This window comes from Garra rufa, chromosome 13 (assembly GCF_049309525.1).
Source record: "Garra rufa chromosome 13, GarRuf1.0, whole genome shotgun sequence".
NCBI lineage: Eukaryota > Metazoa > Chordata > Actinopteri > Cypriniformes > Cyprinidae > Garra > Garra rufa.
In genome coordinates this window covers 16,849,609-16,865,835 of record NC_133373.1, presented here as the reverse complement: position 1 = coordinate 16,865,835, position 16,227 = coordinate 16,849,609, and the positions used below count along the sequence as shown (strand labels likewise).

General features: G+C 38.7%; 1 protein-coding gene across 1 annotated transcript; it reads left to right on the top strand.

The window, feature by feature from the left end:
- Positions 1 to 2,611: 2,611 nt before the first annotated feature.
- Positions 2,612 to 15,436, top strand: cyp46a1.2 (cytochrome P450, family 46, subfamily A, polypeptide 1, tandem duplicate 2). Its single transcript, XM_073853250.1, has 15 exons — positions 2,612 to 2,801; positions 2,925 to 3,002; positions 3,391 to 3,472; positions 3,555 to 3,628; positions 8,847 to 8,933; positions 9,012 to 9,150; positions 9,239 to 9,352; positions 9,423 to 9,579; positions 10,347 to 10,418; positions 10,495 to 10,567; positions 10,644 to 10,726; positions 10,824 to 10,936; positions 12,911 to 12,999; positions 13,447 to 13,513; positions 13,659 to 15,436. Exons 1-15 carry the CDS (start codon positions 2,668 to 2,670, stop codon positions 13,797 to 13,799), a joined length of 1,503 nt encoding a protein of 500 aa, XP_073709351.1. The 5' UTR covers positions 2,612 to 2,667; the 3' UTR covers positions 13,800 to 15,436.
- The last annotated feature ends 791 nt before the right edge of the window (positions 15,437 to 16,227 follow it).

Here is a 16,227-nt window from a genome sequence, read left to right as displayed (position 1 = left end):
CTATCGTGCAGCGATAGAAGTTCACCAGGATGGCTGAGGACAGCTGGTTCTTCTTAAGTGTTCTCAAGAAGAAGAGGCGCTGGTGAGCCTTCTTGACCAGGCTGGAGGTGTTGGTAGTCCAGGATAGGTCCACTGAAATGTGGGTCCCCAGGAACTTAAAGGATGAAACAGACTCAACAGTCATCCCATTGATGTGGATGGGATTATGTGAGCCTCTTCTTCCCTTCCTGAAGTCCACAATGAGCTCCTTGGTTTTGGTGGTGTTAAGGAGCAGATTATTGTCTGTGCACCACGTGGCCAGGTGCTGAATCTCCTCCCTGTAGGCAGTCTCATCGTTGTTGCTGATGAGACCGATCACTGTAGTGTCGTCTGCAAACTTGATGATGGTGTTAGATCCATACACAGGCCTGCAGTCGTGGTTGAAGAGGGAGTAGAGAAAGGGGCTCAGCACACAGCCCTGTGGTGTTCAGTATGATGGTAGTGGAGCAGATGTGGCCTGACCTAACATGCTGAGGTCTGTCAGTCAGAAAATCCATAAACCAGTTGCATAGTGAGGTCTTAACGTCCAGGTCTCTAAGTTTAGTGATTAACTTAGATGGTCTGACAGTGTTGAATGCTGAGCTGAAATCAACAAACAGCATTCGTGCATAAGTGTTTGTATTGTCCAGGTGTGTGAGTACAGAGTGCAGCGCTATGGAGACTGCATCATCTGTGCTCCTACTGCCACGGTAGGCAAACTGGTGTGGGTCCAGTGTGGATTGGAGGGAGCCCTTGAGGTGTGAGAGGACCAGCCGCTCGAAGCATAATGATGGGTGTGAGTGCTACAGGGCGGTAGTCATTCAGGCATGTTGGGTTGGAGTGTTTCGGCACTGGCACAATGGAGGTGGATTTAAAACATGCTGGTGCAGCTGCTTGGGCAAGGGACATGTTAAAAATGTCTGTGAATACCCCAGCGAGTTGCTCTGCACATGCCCTCAGTACGCGGCCAGGGATACCAGCAGCCTTGCGCGCGTTGATCCGGCTCAGTGCGGTGTAGACGTCTGAAGAGCCAAGTGTGATGGGTGAGTGGTCGTTGAGGGAGTGATTTTGGTGGCAGTGTCCGTATTGTCTCTCTCAAAGCGAGCATAAAAGTCATTAAGCTCGTTCAGGAAGAAGACATCGGTGGCTGTGGGGTGGAGTGGCTGGGTTTGTAGTCACTGATGGCCTGAATGCCCTGCCACATGCGTCGAGGGTCAGAATTAGAAAAGTGCTCCTCTAGCTTAAGTTTGTAGCAGTGCTTGGCCTTTTTGATGCCCCTCTTCAGATTTGCCCTGGAAGTGCTGTAGGCCTGTGCATCACCTGATCTAAAGGCAGTGTTGCGTGCTTTCAGCAGGAGACGCACTTCCTTGTTCATCCATGGCTTCTGATTTGGGTATGTGGTGATCTGTTTCTGGGTTGTAACACTGTCTATGGTAGTATTAATGTAATCCAGAACAGAGGAAGTGTAGCTGTCAATGTCCGTGTGAGAGCCACAGGTGGCCTGAGAAGCAAACATACTCCAGTCTGTGTAGAAAACTCCAGTCTGTGTGTAGAAACATATGTGTATTTGACTGGAGGAAACTTATGGAATTAAAATAATGCCTTAAAGATTTGCATACGTATAGGGTAAGAGTTGCAGAAGTGTACATAAGGCTGTAAGCATAAATAAAATTTGCATGCACAAGAGAAGCTTTGTAAAGATGTAAATCGCATTTCAAGCGTAAGAAAAAATTATTTGCAGACTATAATACAGCCACCTACCTCTGATTACCTCTGGAATATTTCAGCATGTCTTACTTGAAAAACAGCTCTTTAATTATTTAACTTTTAGAATGAGAACAGTTGTGGTTCGTGTTGTATGTCTTTCTTACATTTGAGATGGTAACTGAGAGTAAGCACAGAAAGGGAGGGCTATAAGAGGTCTCTTATTCCTAAGGAGAGTTTGTTTCCAGAGTAAACAAAAACATTAATAATAAACAGTTTAATGAACAGTAATAAACATTTTAAAACACAAAACATACTTTCTTGAACTTGGTATTAATTACAGTTACTGTATACCTTATTAGGTACTTCCTTGATAGGATGTGGTGTTTAAACAATGCTTAATTAGTAAGGGGCCTGAAGTGTACCAATAAAAATTATGAATATATATATATATATATAACTGAACTTTGCAAGTTGTTACCTCAGGTCCATTAAATGATACAGTTACAATTTTTGATTTTAATAATGGGTTATTACAAATTACCTAAGAAATTGACTAATACATTTAATATGCGACTTTTTTTTAAAGAGTGCTGTGGGACACAAGCAGGACAGAGATCATGTTTCAAAGCAAACGACTCATGCACTTGTTTGTTCGAAATAAATATTTTTGCTTTATCTTACTTACAATATTAACCAGTAATGCGTACAAATGTGTTACTAAAATGTACATTTAACATTTATAAAATGCTAATCTGAACTGTTCTGTGGAAAGCCTTTTTTTTTTTTTAGCTTATTTTAAGGATGGAAAAAGACTAGGCCTAGTACCGCCCTCTATCGTCCAAAAACCTTTAAATCAAGGTTCAGAGACCCCGGAAATAAAGTAAGGCAAACAGACGTAACTTCTTCATTATACACTGAGCAGCTTACTGTAAGCGCATCATCATGATCTTAGAATGGGTCTCATTTATTGTGTGTTACCTGCTTGCTGCTGTTTTCTGTGCATTTCTTGCATATTGTCTGTATGTTCATCATGTTCATCAGAAATATGACCATATACCCGGACCTCCAAGAGACAAGTAAGAAACTTTAAGAATTTGTTCTCTTTATACTTGTGTTTGATACTAGACTGGCTACTACATAAACATATATTACAGCAGGATACCTAAGAAAATTTAACATGAAAACTGATATCCTGACAGTTTTCTGCTGGGACATACACCAACTTTTTCTAGAACATTGAACTCAGACAGCGTTGTACACGACTTGTTTGTTCAGTGGTAAGTGCAAAACACTTTTGCATGAATCCATTTTTTCCATTCCAGATTTTTTTTTTAATTATTGACTTGATTAATGTCTTATTAATTTGACCCTGCACCTACAAAATGTGTCACTGTTACATAACAGTATTTTATCACATGTATTGATTTTGCATTAAAATGAAACCAACATCAAAAAATTAAATAAATTCATTTTTTTAAATGAACACTTGATGATGATGTCAACAAAATACTAATTTATTGAACTATAATAAAAGTGAACTGTTGTTTTACTCAATAGCAGGAATTTCCTCACTTCAGCTATAAAGTTATATAGATGTAGGGATACTTTTTTTTTTATCTATAAGGGATATTTAGTAAAGTGTTCTAACCATGTTCTTGTTTTAAGGGGAGAAAAATATGGCCCTGTCTACAGAATAAACAGTTTTCACTATGTCGTGATTGCAGTTCATTGCCCTGAGGCTACAAAGGTAAATATTTAGTCTCAGTTATGTTGATAATCAGAAGTAATTAAGAAAATATATAAAAAAAACTCTTTGTCCTTTATTGTAGACAATCCTGATGTCACCTAAGTATCTCAAAGATCCCCTTGTGTACAAACGCCTCTTTAAATTATTTGGAAAACGGTAAGCTGTATTTTGTTCTGGATATGTCATAGCATTGCGCTAGGTGTAGTCTAGTCTCAGTGTCTCTACATTGATAGCAGTGGGCTACACATTAACACTAACATCATCTTGTAGAAGTTTGTATTTTAGAGGCCCCATGAAATTTAAATCTAAGCATGTGGACTTTGTGACATTTAGTTAATGTTTATTAGCTTTTATTAGCCTTACAACCTTCATATGTGTATTTGACTGGAGGAAACCTATTGAATTAAAATAATGCCTTAAAGACACGGCTCTTCGTACAGCATATGTATGATCTCCACAAGCCAATATTTCCCTGGCCACTGCAGAGCGATCAGAATCATTTTCAATCCCCTCTCCGTCACTCTGTAAAGGGCTGGGGATATTAACGCTATCATTGGGAACGCATCTATTCCCAAAGGCACGCTGTGATCTTTCAGAGAGAAAAACAGGCATTGAGCATTGTCCTGTGATGCAATCAGATCCACTCTCGCCCTGCCATATATGCTCCAGATCTGACTGGCCACTTGCGTGTTCAGTTTCCATTCCCAGTAAAGGAGATTTCCCCTGGACAGCAGATCGGGACCACTCTTATCGCCCTTTTGTTCAACAGGGAGATAATCTCCTCCTGCATTCTCGTCAATAGTTTACTTGCAGCGTTCTGGCGCCATCTTGCCAAAAATTAGTTTGTGGTCTGTATTGCGCATGCGCGAACACTTAGCGCTTGGACAGAGTTTTCTTGGCTCACCACCTTTAGAGAAGCGATGACTCCAGAGGTGGTGTTATGTTTTGGAACATTTGTTGGGAAAACAGTGAAAACTTTATTTAATTGTGAACATGAAAAGTGCTTGTGACTAGTGGTTTGGTGTGCACCACTGCCCCATCTCTTGTTCTCTTCACTGCTCTGCATCCCCTGGCCCAGCTTGCCCAGTTTTTCTCACAGAACATCTGTAAACATCCAAATTCACTTTTTCGCTGAACAACTAAGGGTCGGGGACTAGTGAACGGGGGGGCTGTGAGCCCCTTTCCCTCAGGAAGATCCCCTAAAACCATCTTTTTCTTCCTCTTCACCACCTGGGAAGTATGAGGAGCTGGTTGGTCTGTCTGAGCTGGTGCAGGCAGATAATTTTTCCTGGGCCAAGTGGGTTTTTGCTCTGGTGTGCTGCACTGACCTGCTGCATTTACACGCAGTCTCTGGCGTCTAGGAATGCGAAAGCTGGAGGGGTCTGCCGAGGAGGTGGAGGTGGTGCAGTCTGCGTTTTCCTTGGCATACAGAGCTGCAGAGCCTGATCATCTATCTTTTTCTCCTCATATCTCTTCTGCATCAGTCTCAACGCTGAGCTGAAAATGACTTCTGCAATGACCGGTGCATCTAGAATGGCCTCCTTACCTTCGTTAGTTTAATCTGCTCCACCTGCCCTTGTTCCTGGCCACTCCCTTTTGCCAACCCTTATAAGTCTTTTTTTCCTCAGTTTCTCTTGTGCTGTCTTAATGTTATGTTGGTTGTGTGCTTCCCTGGATTCTTGTTTGTTTTCATTAAATAAGTTTGTTTTCTACTCCTGGCTCCCTATGGCTCCTCACCCTCAGCAACCCGTGACAGAAGACAGCACCAAAAGTATGAACTGGGCTGAGGAATTTCTGTTTGATCTCCAGCAGGGAGAACAGGCATTGGAGGAGTTTGTGGAGGATTTCCTAAACATTTTACATCTGGTGAGCTGGAGCGATTCTATGTTAAATGCAAAAATCAGTGGAGGCTGACCCATCAAGGCCTTCCAAACTGTCTGCTCCGCCATGGCCTCCCGAGAGTTTTGACCAGCCATGGCCTCCTGAGCTCTCTGATCCGCCATGACCTCCCGAGCTTTCTGACCCGCCATGGCCTCCTGAGCTCTCTGCTCCGCCATCTTAAGCATACTAGCTGACATGTTTTATGGCAAAAGAAAAAAAAAATACATATCCGACCAAAAATGTTTCCCATAACAAAAATTCAGTCCCATGCTAACATTAAAGGTGAGTTGAAAGGTGCAAAAAAAAAGAAAACAGGGAACATGTAACTATAATACAATGAACAGTGCAAACTGTACTCAAACTCAAATCAGTCTTTACTCGACAACTTTACTATGACAAAAGAAAATTAGTTAACCTGTAGCGCTGACAGTCCTGTGAACCTTAAACGCACAAAGCATGTAAATATGACAGAGGGCCTAATATAGCAAATTAGAGACAATATATAAATATATTTCTGACAATGTATGCACACATTACCTGAGTCATTCTCATTGCCATGCATGACAATAAAAGTAAGCTAAACGAATGGGAACAAAGTCCTCATCAAAAAGATGGGGATATTCCCCCCTGTGACAAACAAGAATTTATCCACTTCAGATGGATCCTGGAACAGGTTGGTAGTTCCCCGGTGTGTGACTTTGAGAGAGGCAGGATAAAGCTGTGCATAAGTGGCACCTGCCGCCCTCAGATGCTTCTTGACCTTGTCAAATTGCTTATGTTTACGCAAAACCGCAGCAGCGAAATCCTGGAAAATCTTTACCTTAGAGTTTCCGAACATCAAAGCTCTCCGGTACCCATCCCTCTCGCTGCTGTGATGACCCATTCCTTGTCCACATAGTTATGAAATCTTACCAGGACTGCCCTTTGATACGGGGACGCTGTCTTGACAGCTCTGCCTGGAACGCGGTGGGCTCTTTCGATCTTCATGCAGCTGAATTTAGTTTGAATGGCCAGAGAGTTCGGCAGGCAAGATTCAAAAAACAACACGCCAATCACCTTCTGCATTCTGTGGAAGCCCAACAATATGTACATTCTTCCTTCTGCCCCTGTTTTCCAAATCATCCAAATGATCTGTTAACTCCCGAACTCGTCTCTCTAGCATCTCCAATTTACCTTCAATCGGGTTTGATGACCTTCATGGTCATCAATTTTTTCGTTCCGTTGTTGCAAGAGCTGTGAAAGTGGACTCAACTTTTTATCTTTCAATTTGGAAAGGTTTTCCGTGATTTCCGTAATAATGTGCCGTAGGCCCAGTTCGGAAACACTAGTATTAGCATCCGAGCTAACAGTAGCATTATCCTCACCTTGATGGTTATGCTCTGTCTCTGATTTGCTTGATGTTTTAGTGTTCCTTTGAGGCATGTTGACCGACTGCTTTAAAAAATACGAGTCTAATCTCATAGCAAAAGTTTAATTTAACACCCTACACCAGGGGTTTTCAAACCTGTCCTGGAGCCTCCCCTGCCCTGCACATTTTGTATGTCTCCCTTATTAGGCACACCCAATTCAGGTCTTGCAGTCTCTACTAATGAGCTGATGATTTGAATCAGGTGTATTAGATGAGAGAGACAAGCAAAATGTGCAGGGCAGGGGAGGCTCCAGGACAGGTTTGAAAACCCCTGCCCTACACTGATAAAAATCTACCCAGTGTTTTTTTTTTTCATCTTTAAAAGTAATATCCCCTTTGACCTGGTCTCACCAGGCTAAAACAGTCCGACTCTGATCACCATTGTGTCGACTCATTTACTTCCGACATCTGAGCCGCTGAAGACGCAGAGGATTAACGTTACTTTAATTTTTTAAAGGAAAGCCAATCTACATATGCGTCTATGTTCGTGTGAATCATTTGTGATGCAGCTTCACCCACAGCAGAAGTGAGTATAAGGGTTTTTTATGCATCTTTGCAAATGGCCTTTCATAATAATGTGCTTGTTGGCAAATTTCACCGCTGAATGCGGCTAAAGTAAACATCGTGGCTCATCATCCCTTGGCAGAGAGGGGCGGGGTAAGTAGAGCTCATTTGCATTTAAAGGAGCATGCAATAATATGAGTAGATTTTTTTGCAGAGCTGATTTTGACGAGGTAAAAGGGTGTTTTTTTAAACTACTATTGAGAATTTTTAACCAAGTATATTATAATCTCGCTTAGCCAGACCTTCAGACTGACGGCTGAAGGTCTGGAATTCATGGCAGCTTTCATTGGCCGAGGCCCGCCCATAAGGCCATTTGACCAACATGTCAAACAATCAGTCACAGTTCGTTTCGTTCAGTGTCACGTTTCGGGGCGTGGAAATGCCCCCACAATAACAGACTGGCGTGCAACAAGTCAGTCATTGAAATAACCAGCATTGAAAGTTAAATAAGAAGAGGGAGAACAAGCAGTAAGTCAGTAATTTGTTCGCGAATGTCGCAAAAGTGTATAACAACAATGGCGTCTGCATAAGCACCTTTTAGCAAAACGCTGAGTAAAGCAGTCTGCGCTTTGTTTCCCGGAGGACCAAATATAAACGCGACACTTGCGTCTCCCGGAAATCCGGTCAAATTCAACCAATCAGATGACGACTTCGACATTCCTGAAGTGTTTCCAGTTAAGTGTACCATATGCATCAGACGTTTAGCCAACATTCCGTGGGCGTGACGTCTGAGGCTGAGACTAAGTATATTATAGACTTTTCATTAAGACCCTAAAGAATAATATGAACTTGTGGGAAATTGGGTATCCGATTACCCCTTTAAAGCAATAAGCTTGTTTGTTTTTACCCATGAACAAAAAATGTTTAATTTACATTTTTCTGTTTCTCAAGCAAAACAAAATAATAAAAATAATTAGGCTAATAATAATAATTATAATTGTCATACAATCTCTTTAATTCATTCTGTTTGTATTTCGATTTTCTGTTAAATTATTTAAATAAAGAAATATTCCAAGCCCAGAGTCGATTATTCAAAAATAACTGTTTTGATCTGAAGTTCAATTTTTTGCATTAGTCAAATCTGGACAAAAGTATGATCCTGAACTAAATGAAGATAAATGTTTTGGCGTGTGTTGTTTACTGATAAAAGAGTAAATGGAGAGTCCATGAGAGCCTAATTTGATTGGCTACATGAAGGTGGTGGGCCCCAAGGTGGACCCGCCCTCTTTCCCTGTACACTTCCCCAATTCTTACCCTGCATATGCAAATCTTTAAAGCATTATTTTAACGCATAGAAACAGTAATGATGTGAGTGGAGGTGTGTCTCCTTGACAATAAGAAATATGACAATAGGCAATAGAAAAGAAAATTCATCTAACCATTTCATATGGTCAAATTTAACCTGTTGTGATTAAAATAATAATAAAATCAAGGTTTATAAACAAATAATGGTAACTAATACATGTCACTACATACATGTCATGAATTAGCTGAATTAAAAGAAAACAAACTCAATCTCAGGTTCTTGGGAAACGGGCTAATAACAGCTGTGGATCATGATGTATGGTACAGGCAGCGTCGCATCATGGATCCAGCCTTTAGCAGCACGTGAGTCAATACAGAACATCTCTGATATACTAAAGTCAGATAGAAATGCATCTTAGCTGATTCTATTTTATCCGTCAGATACTTACGAGGCTTGATGGGCACTTTTAACGAGATGTCTGAGCGCCTGATGGACCATCTGAAGGAAATAGCCGACACAAAAACACCTGTCATCATGCATGACCTGGTCAACTGTGTCACACTTGACGTCATTTGCAAGGTTTCATACTTCCCACTTATTCAAAGGAAGGTCTAATACAAGGAAGGTCAAATTAGCTCTTAGTCCATACTTATGTTTTCATCCACAGGTGGCTTTCGGTGTTGATTTAAATTTTTTGAAGCAAACTGACAGCCCCTTCCAGAATGCAGTTGAGCTTTGTTTAAAGGGCATGGTGTACGATGTCAGAGACCCATTCTTTGCGGTAAGATAATTTATCTAAAGGTACTCCAAAGTACTGGGGTTAATGCTATATAATCCTTTTTTTCCCTCAGCTTTTTCCCAAGAATTGGAAGACTGTGCAGCAAATTAAAGATGCAGTTGAACTCCTGCGTAAAACGGGAGAGAAATGGATACAAGACAGGAAGACAGCAATAGAAAATGGAGAAAACGTGCCCAAAGACATTCTCACACAAATCCTCAAAACGGCAGGTATGTGGCTCTTAAATGGCTCAGACATTAAATGGTTATAATACTTAAATTGTCTGCAAAATTGTGCAAATTTAAAAATTGCAATTAATTATTTAATTAAATGTCTTTTCCAAATTAACCATTTAATCATGCTGTACTACATTTAAACCTATAACAGTGTAGTGATTATTAAAGCAGTTAAGTAATTATAGTTCATATACAAGTTAAACAGCAACTGGAAGGAACAGATTACCTCAGTGTTAAAACACATTTAAAAACTATTGGGAACTGTGGAAAAACTTTTTACTTGACGTTGTTTTAATGCAGCTCATATGGTGCAAGATGCAACTTGAGAGCTAAAGACATCCATCTAACACATGTAAACATAGATCAGCAATTATAACACAGTGCAAACTTGATAGAAAATGGCTTAAGTTAAATGAGTTCACTTCCAGAGCAAAAATGTACAGATAATGTACTTGTTATCATCCAAGATGTTTGTCTTTCTTCATTCGAAAAGAAATTGTGTTTTTTGAGGAAAACATTTAAGGAATTATCCCCATATAGTGGAGTTCTATGGTGCCTGCGACTTTGAACTTCCAAAAAGCTTCAAAGGGCTCTAAACGATCCCAAGGAATAAGGGTCTTATCTAGTGAAACAATCAGTTATTTTTTTAAACAAAAAAATGATATACTTTTAAACCTCAAATGCTTGTCTTGTCTAGGTCTGTCGAGAAACTCCCATCTCATTTTCTCCAAATAATTTTCTTCTCTATTTTTTTGCTTTAGAGGAGGAAAATGTTAATAATGAAAAAGATCATGAGCAGATGTTGGACAATTTTGTGACTTTCTTCATTGCTGGTGAGTTGTGGCTTTGTTTGATATTTTTTTGTTCATAAACCCTTGCAGTTATACATATCGTTTGATTCTGTTGCAGGGCAAGAGACGACCGCCAATCAGCTTTCATTTGCAATTATGGAATTAGGGAGACATCCTGAGATATATAAATGGTAAAACACTTATTGGAAATGAACATATTCCATCAGCCCTGTTTTACAATGCTTTATAGTTTATTTTCTTTCCCAGGGCTAAAGCAGAGGTGGATGAAATCCTTGGGACAAAAAGAGACATTTCATATGAGGACCTTGGAAAATTCACTTACTTGTCTCAGGGTGGTCTACAGAAATGTTCTTTGACATGCTACAAGCACAAATGGTTTTGTATCGATTTCTTTAAATGCTCTTTGTGTTTTTGACTCAATGCTGTAGGTGTTGAAGGAAACATTGCGTCTGTACCCAACTGCTCCAGGAACCAATCGCTGGCTACATGAGGACATGGTTATAAATGGGCTGAAAATTCCAGGGGGCTGTGCTGTTGCTGTGAGTATCAACTGATTCTGTAGGCATCATGGTACATCATGGCCCAGTGCGACTATTTCTAGTAGAGGTCTTCACGGGTCCAAAAATTCGTACCCGAACCCGAAGAGACCCGTAAATGTCCTGGACGGAACCGACCCGGACCCGTATTTTATTTTAAAGTGGGACCCGAACCCGTGAAAACCCGAAATATACCTTAAATTTACTAGTTGGACCCGAACTCTGCTGGGAAGACACAGACCCGACTGTACCCGATCGGCACATATTGCACAGCAAACTGCTATTAACTATAAATAAGTTGTGAAGGAAAAAAAAAAACTTTTTTAGCATAAACTACTGTTAGTAGCGTTGCATACAGACCTCCTTCAGTACATTTACATGTTAGGCTGTTCTTCTCTCTTGCCGACAGAAAGACCCTTTTTAATCCACTATTCCAGCTTTAAAGTCCCCCTGAAATCAAAATGAAAGTTTTTTGGCTTTTAGTATGAATATATTAGCCTTAAGATTATCTATGAGCTAGTGTGCTTCAAAACAACGACAAAATTCGCATTTACAAGATATGGGCATTCAAAACTTAGTCTCGTCACTTCCGCCAATATGAATCAACGATTTTGATGATATCACCGTGCACTTGGAGCAGATCATATGCGCTCATATGTGCGATCGGCATGTATTAAACTACACAGCCTCAGCATGAATATGATCACTATTTTATTTTAGCAGGAGTTTCATATTGAATCTGTGGGGTAATTTATTAGTCTGTGGCTGTCATAAGCTACAAATGCGGCTTTATCGAGCTTAACGGCTCTGGCCCGAGTAGATATAAATGGAACGCTATTGGCTATTCAAAATAAGTGGGCGGGGCTGGGCGATATGTTTTTGTTTCAGTTAAAAGTACGTCACCACATAGAATAAGGCTGCGTGTTTCAAGGCACTTCAGTGGACCTTTAATAGTTACTTTAGGGCAGGCTACTCGCGGTCACGGTCGGTGACGAATGACCAATGCAATACTTTTTTCTCTCTAAGTCAACTTCGACCGTTGTGTTTACCCTTTTGAACTACAATAACGATACTTTTGCAGATTGTAATAAAGACTCGGCGCAATTGTTTTATTTATTAGTTAATTTATTATTATAGCACGAGACAGCTTGATAGCGTAAATAGCTTATTCTGAAAAGAGTGTATTTTTTCCACCATATTTTCTATTATCACTGTGCTCTCTGAGCCGAGCCTGACCAAAAAATTAAAATATAACAAGATGGTTCTTCCGTATTATTATAAACGTAAGAAAGAATGCTATGTGTACTATAGCAGAGTAAAAGCAAAGTCCATTTAAGGCCTTAAGGGTATTCTATAGTATTTGGCAGAGTTTCTCTATGGCTCTGGTCTTTGGTAAAAGTCGCCAGCTCTGGTTGCCATAGAAACATTTCATGCGCGTTATTTTAATGCAGTGTAAACATCACAGACAACATTAATGTGACTGTTCATTTTCATTTCACATCACTCATGAAGGAATCCATGATCACCGACCGTCCGTTTACGTTAACTCCTCCTGCGCTCTGCTTCTCGCTGCTGCGGTCACGCGACACGCATTTTTATTTATTTATTTAATCTTCTTCTTTTTTTTATTTCCTTCTCACACTTTTCTTATCATAATTTTAAGATGCAAGTTACAAAACATGTACAAAGTGGTGACTGACACTGGAAGGTGCGATGTTCTCCGATCGACTCGGGTATTACACACAAGTTAAACATACCTCGGGTCTCGGGTCCTGTGAAGAGCTCTAATTTCTAGTACAACAAGTACAGCTCATTTCTAACTGAACAGAGAAAGAAAGTCATTGTTTAGCAAAATTAGATTTTATAACATTTTAAATCAGCAATAAATTCTGACAACAGTGGCAAAATAAATGTTACTAATTTTATTGTATATGAAAGCATGACAATTTTCAATAATTTCAGACTCTTTCCATACAGTTCAGCTCTTATGTCTCCCAAAGAATGGATATGTATTTTAAAGATCCGTTGAAGTTTGATCCAGAGAGATTTGATGTGAATGCACCAAAGTAAGTCATTATTTTAGTCTCATTTTAGCTTCTGTTTCAGCATTTATGCCTCATTCACAGCAGAATTACAGTAATAACGAGATAAAACCTGACATTTTTTTAATGAATCTCTGAGTTATCGATTTCTGTGGTAACACCTTTATTGCAATGAATCTATGTTATATGTGTAATCATTCACTAAAACTACAATACAACAACTGTGTGCAACTTTTTTTACTATATGCCTATCTACATTAAACTGTATGATATGTCTGTTTGTACTGTATGAGTGTTTCCACACGATTAGCATTACAGGAGTCAGAGTCTTACATGGTGTAATTTTAAGTTTAACTAGTACATGAGTCCTTTTATTTTCATAAATATGATACTTACTACATGAACAAACCATTATATTGTGACATTTTGGCGTGAAATCTGCTGATTTCTAATTATGTTCTTATCTATAAGGCCTTATTTCTGCTATTACCCATTTGCACTTGGTCCGCGAACCTGTCTGGGCCAGGTCTTCTCACAGGTGAATTTTTTACTATTTTTAGACTTTCAGAACATGCCTTATGTGTTGGATACGTTAGATTGTTTGATTAATACTTTCTTTTTTAATTTTTTTTTGTCAAGTTCCAAATTTGCTGTGATCTTGATCACTCTGTTTCTATATTCAGATGGAGGCAAAAGTTGTGCTTGCCAAACTACTTCAGAGATTTGAGTTCAGTCTGGTTCCTGGTCAGTCTTTCGACATTAAAGACACAGGAACTCTACGGCCCAAGAGTGGAGTGATATGCTACATTAAAGAATGTTCATAGGATGTGTTTAAAGCCTTTGTTTTGTGGCAACTCTTGTGTACTGCATACATAATCTTGTATTATTCAAACATTAACCAAAACAAGAGTCTCATCATCATCATTTCTAACCACCATGAATTTCATAGTGACCTGTTCTGTGGTTTGTTCATCTGAGTGAGCATTTTCATTCTTCCTTATAATGTAATTCTTTTTATTAACTGACAAACACAAACAAGCAAGCCAGAACTCTGCGCTCTCCGAGTTCTAATACTAGAAAAGCTAAACTGGACAGTCTTTATTGAAACATTGTGCTCCGGAGACATGTCTTGATCACTTTCAATTTCGTGAACGAACGAAATTGTACGGCAAAATCTGGTGACAAGTCGTCAGTGAACTGCTGACATTGAAACAGGTCATTGTCAGAGAAGCGCATCAGCGGACCAGGGCACAGAAACATATAAATAGTCTATATTTTACTTAAATCATTAACATAAAGAAAGGAAAAATGTGCTAGGTTTCGGTTCATTGTGACACGAGTAAAGGAAATCCGTTTTCTTTATTTTTAAATAAATTGGAGTAAATAAATGTGGGACAGAAATGAATAATGATAGAAATTGCTGAATTCAAATTTTAAAAACTTAATAATGCATTTTTGTCACATTGAAATGCACACAGTAAAGCACTGAGTCTGAGCTAGAATGCAGGAAATTTATTGCTAATAAATTATGTAATAAAAAATCTTTCTGTAATAAAAAATAATTTTCTCGTTCCAAAACTGTTTGACTTACTTTCTTCTGTGGAACACAAAAGATATTTTGTAGAATGTAACCAAACATATCTGGTTACCCTTGATTTCTACTGTATAGACATAGGCTAAATGCTAATTTAAATTTAAAGGCTAAATAAATGTACTGAATTTACTAAGATGAAACTTGCCACATGGCACCGGCAAAAGTAATAACAATGAATGTGTCTTGGAAAGAGTAAGGACAAATCTAAATTATTTATTAATAAACTAGTGCACTCTGAGTCAGTGTCGCAAAGATCTCTTTTTTGGATGCGCCTTTAGAGAAAAATTAATCTTTACTGATTACATGAAAGAGCTTTTGTTTTAATTTGTTTTATTGAATTAAGTAATAATTTAAAGCTTTCTATATAAATATTTATCAGGTCTGTGAGGCATGGATTTCCCTTTATTTTTGTTAAGCGCTCCTGTTCTAGAACGAGACAAAGCGCATCATTTTTGTTTTCTTTATTTTATAAAAACGCTGTAATGCTTTTTGATGTATTACTCGTACCTTTGTGAGCAAAAATGACGGATAATTTTACATTGCTCCCACTGAAAAAAATGCAAGTGATCGTGCTGGCGCCTCATGCTGCTTCAGCTTCCACTTTCTGCACAAACTATGTGCCTACTCAGCAAACATTTGGACGTCCGATTACCGTTGAAAATACGTCCCTCCGTCACGTCCCGTCATGGTTGAAAAATAGTTCCAAAATGAAAATCCAACCGACGTCTTTGACGTCTTCTGGCCGTGAAATGCACGTCTTTTCTGGACGTCCACGGACGACTAAATATGTCATATTCTGGATGTTTATAATAAGATGTACTGCTGCATAATTTACGTGTGTACATTAAAATATAAAATAAACACATACCATATTGTTTAACATCGTGAAATGCATTAAATTATGTCTTGAGGTTTACACATTTGCCGAACTTGACTAAGGTTCCAAATAGGTCCAAAATCGGTCCAGTCCGACCTGGACGTATATAAAATGTTTTTCCCACGTGTACTTTACAACCAATAACACATTATTTGTGAGCTTAAAAAATAAATATTTTACTTTACCACAAGATATTTTACTATGAACTTAACATTTTTGAATAATACCTTCCAGTTATTAAACATCTATTCAAACAAGACACTACAAATCGTGCAATTTAGTTAACCAAATGTGTGGTACTTGTGTTTTCTGTATTTTTAAATTAATGTGAAGTTTTTAATCAAACAACATAACAAAAAACACAGGATATAAGTGTAAACACAACATTCTTTTCCAAATAAAAAAACTTTTATTTTAGTGCTCCACAGCAGAATTGCATATTTTGTGTATCTATCTCTCTCTCTCTCTATATATATATTTATATGACCCTGGACCACAAAACCAGTCATAAGGTTAAATTTGACAAAACTGAGACATACACATCAAGCTCAATAAATAAGCTTTCTATTGATATATGGTTTGTTAGGATAGGACAATATTTGGCAGAGATACAACTATTTGAAAATCTGGAATCTGAGGGTGCAAAAAATCAAAATACTGAGAAAATCACCTTTAAAGTTGTCCAAATTAAGTTCTTAACAATGCATATTACTAATCAAAAATTACATTTTGATATATTTATAGTAGGAATTTTACAAAAAATCTCCATGGAACATGATTT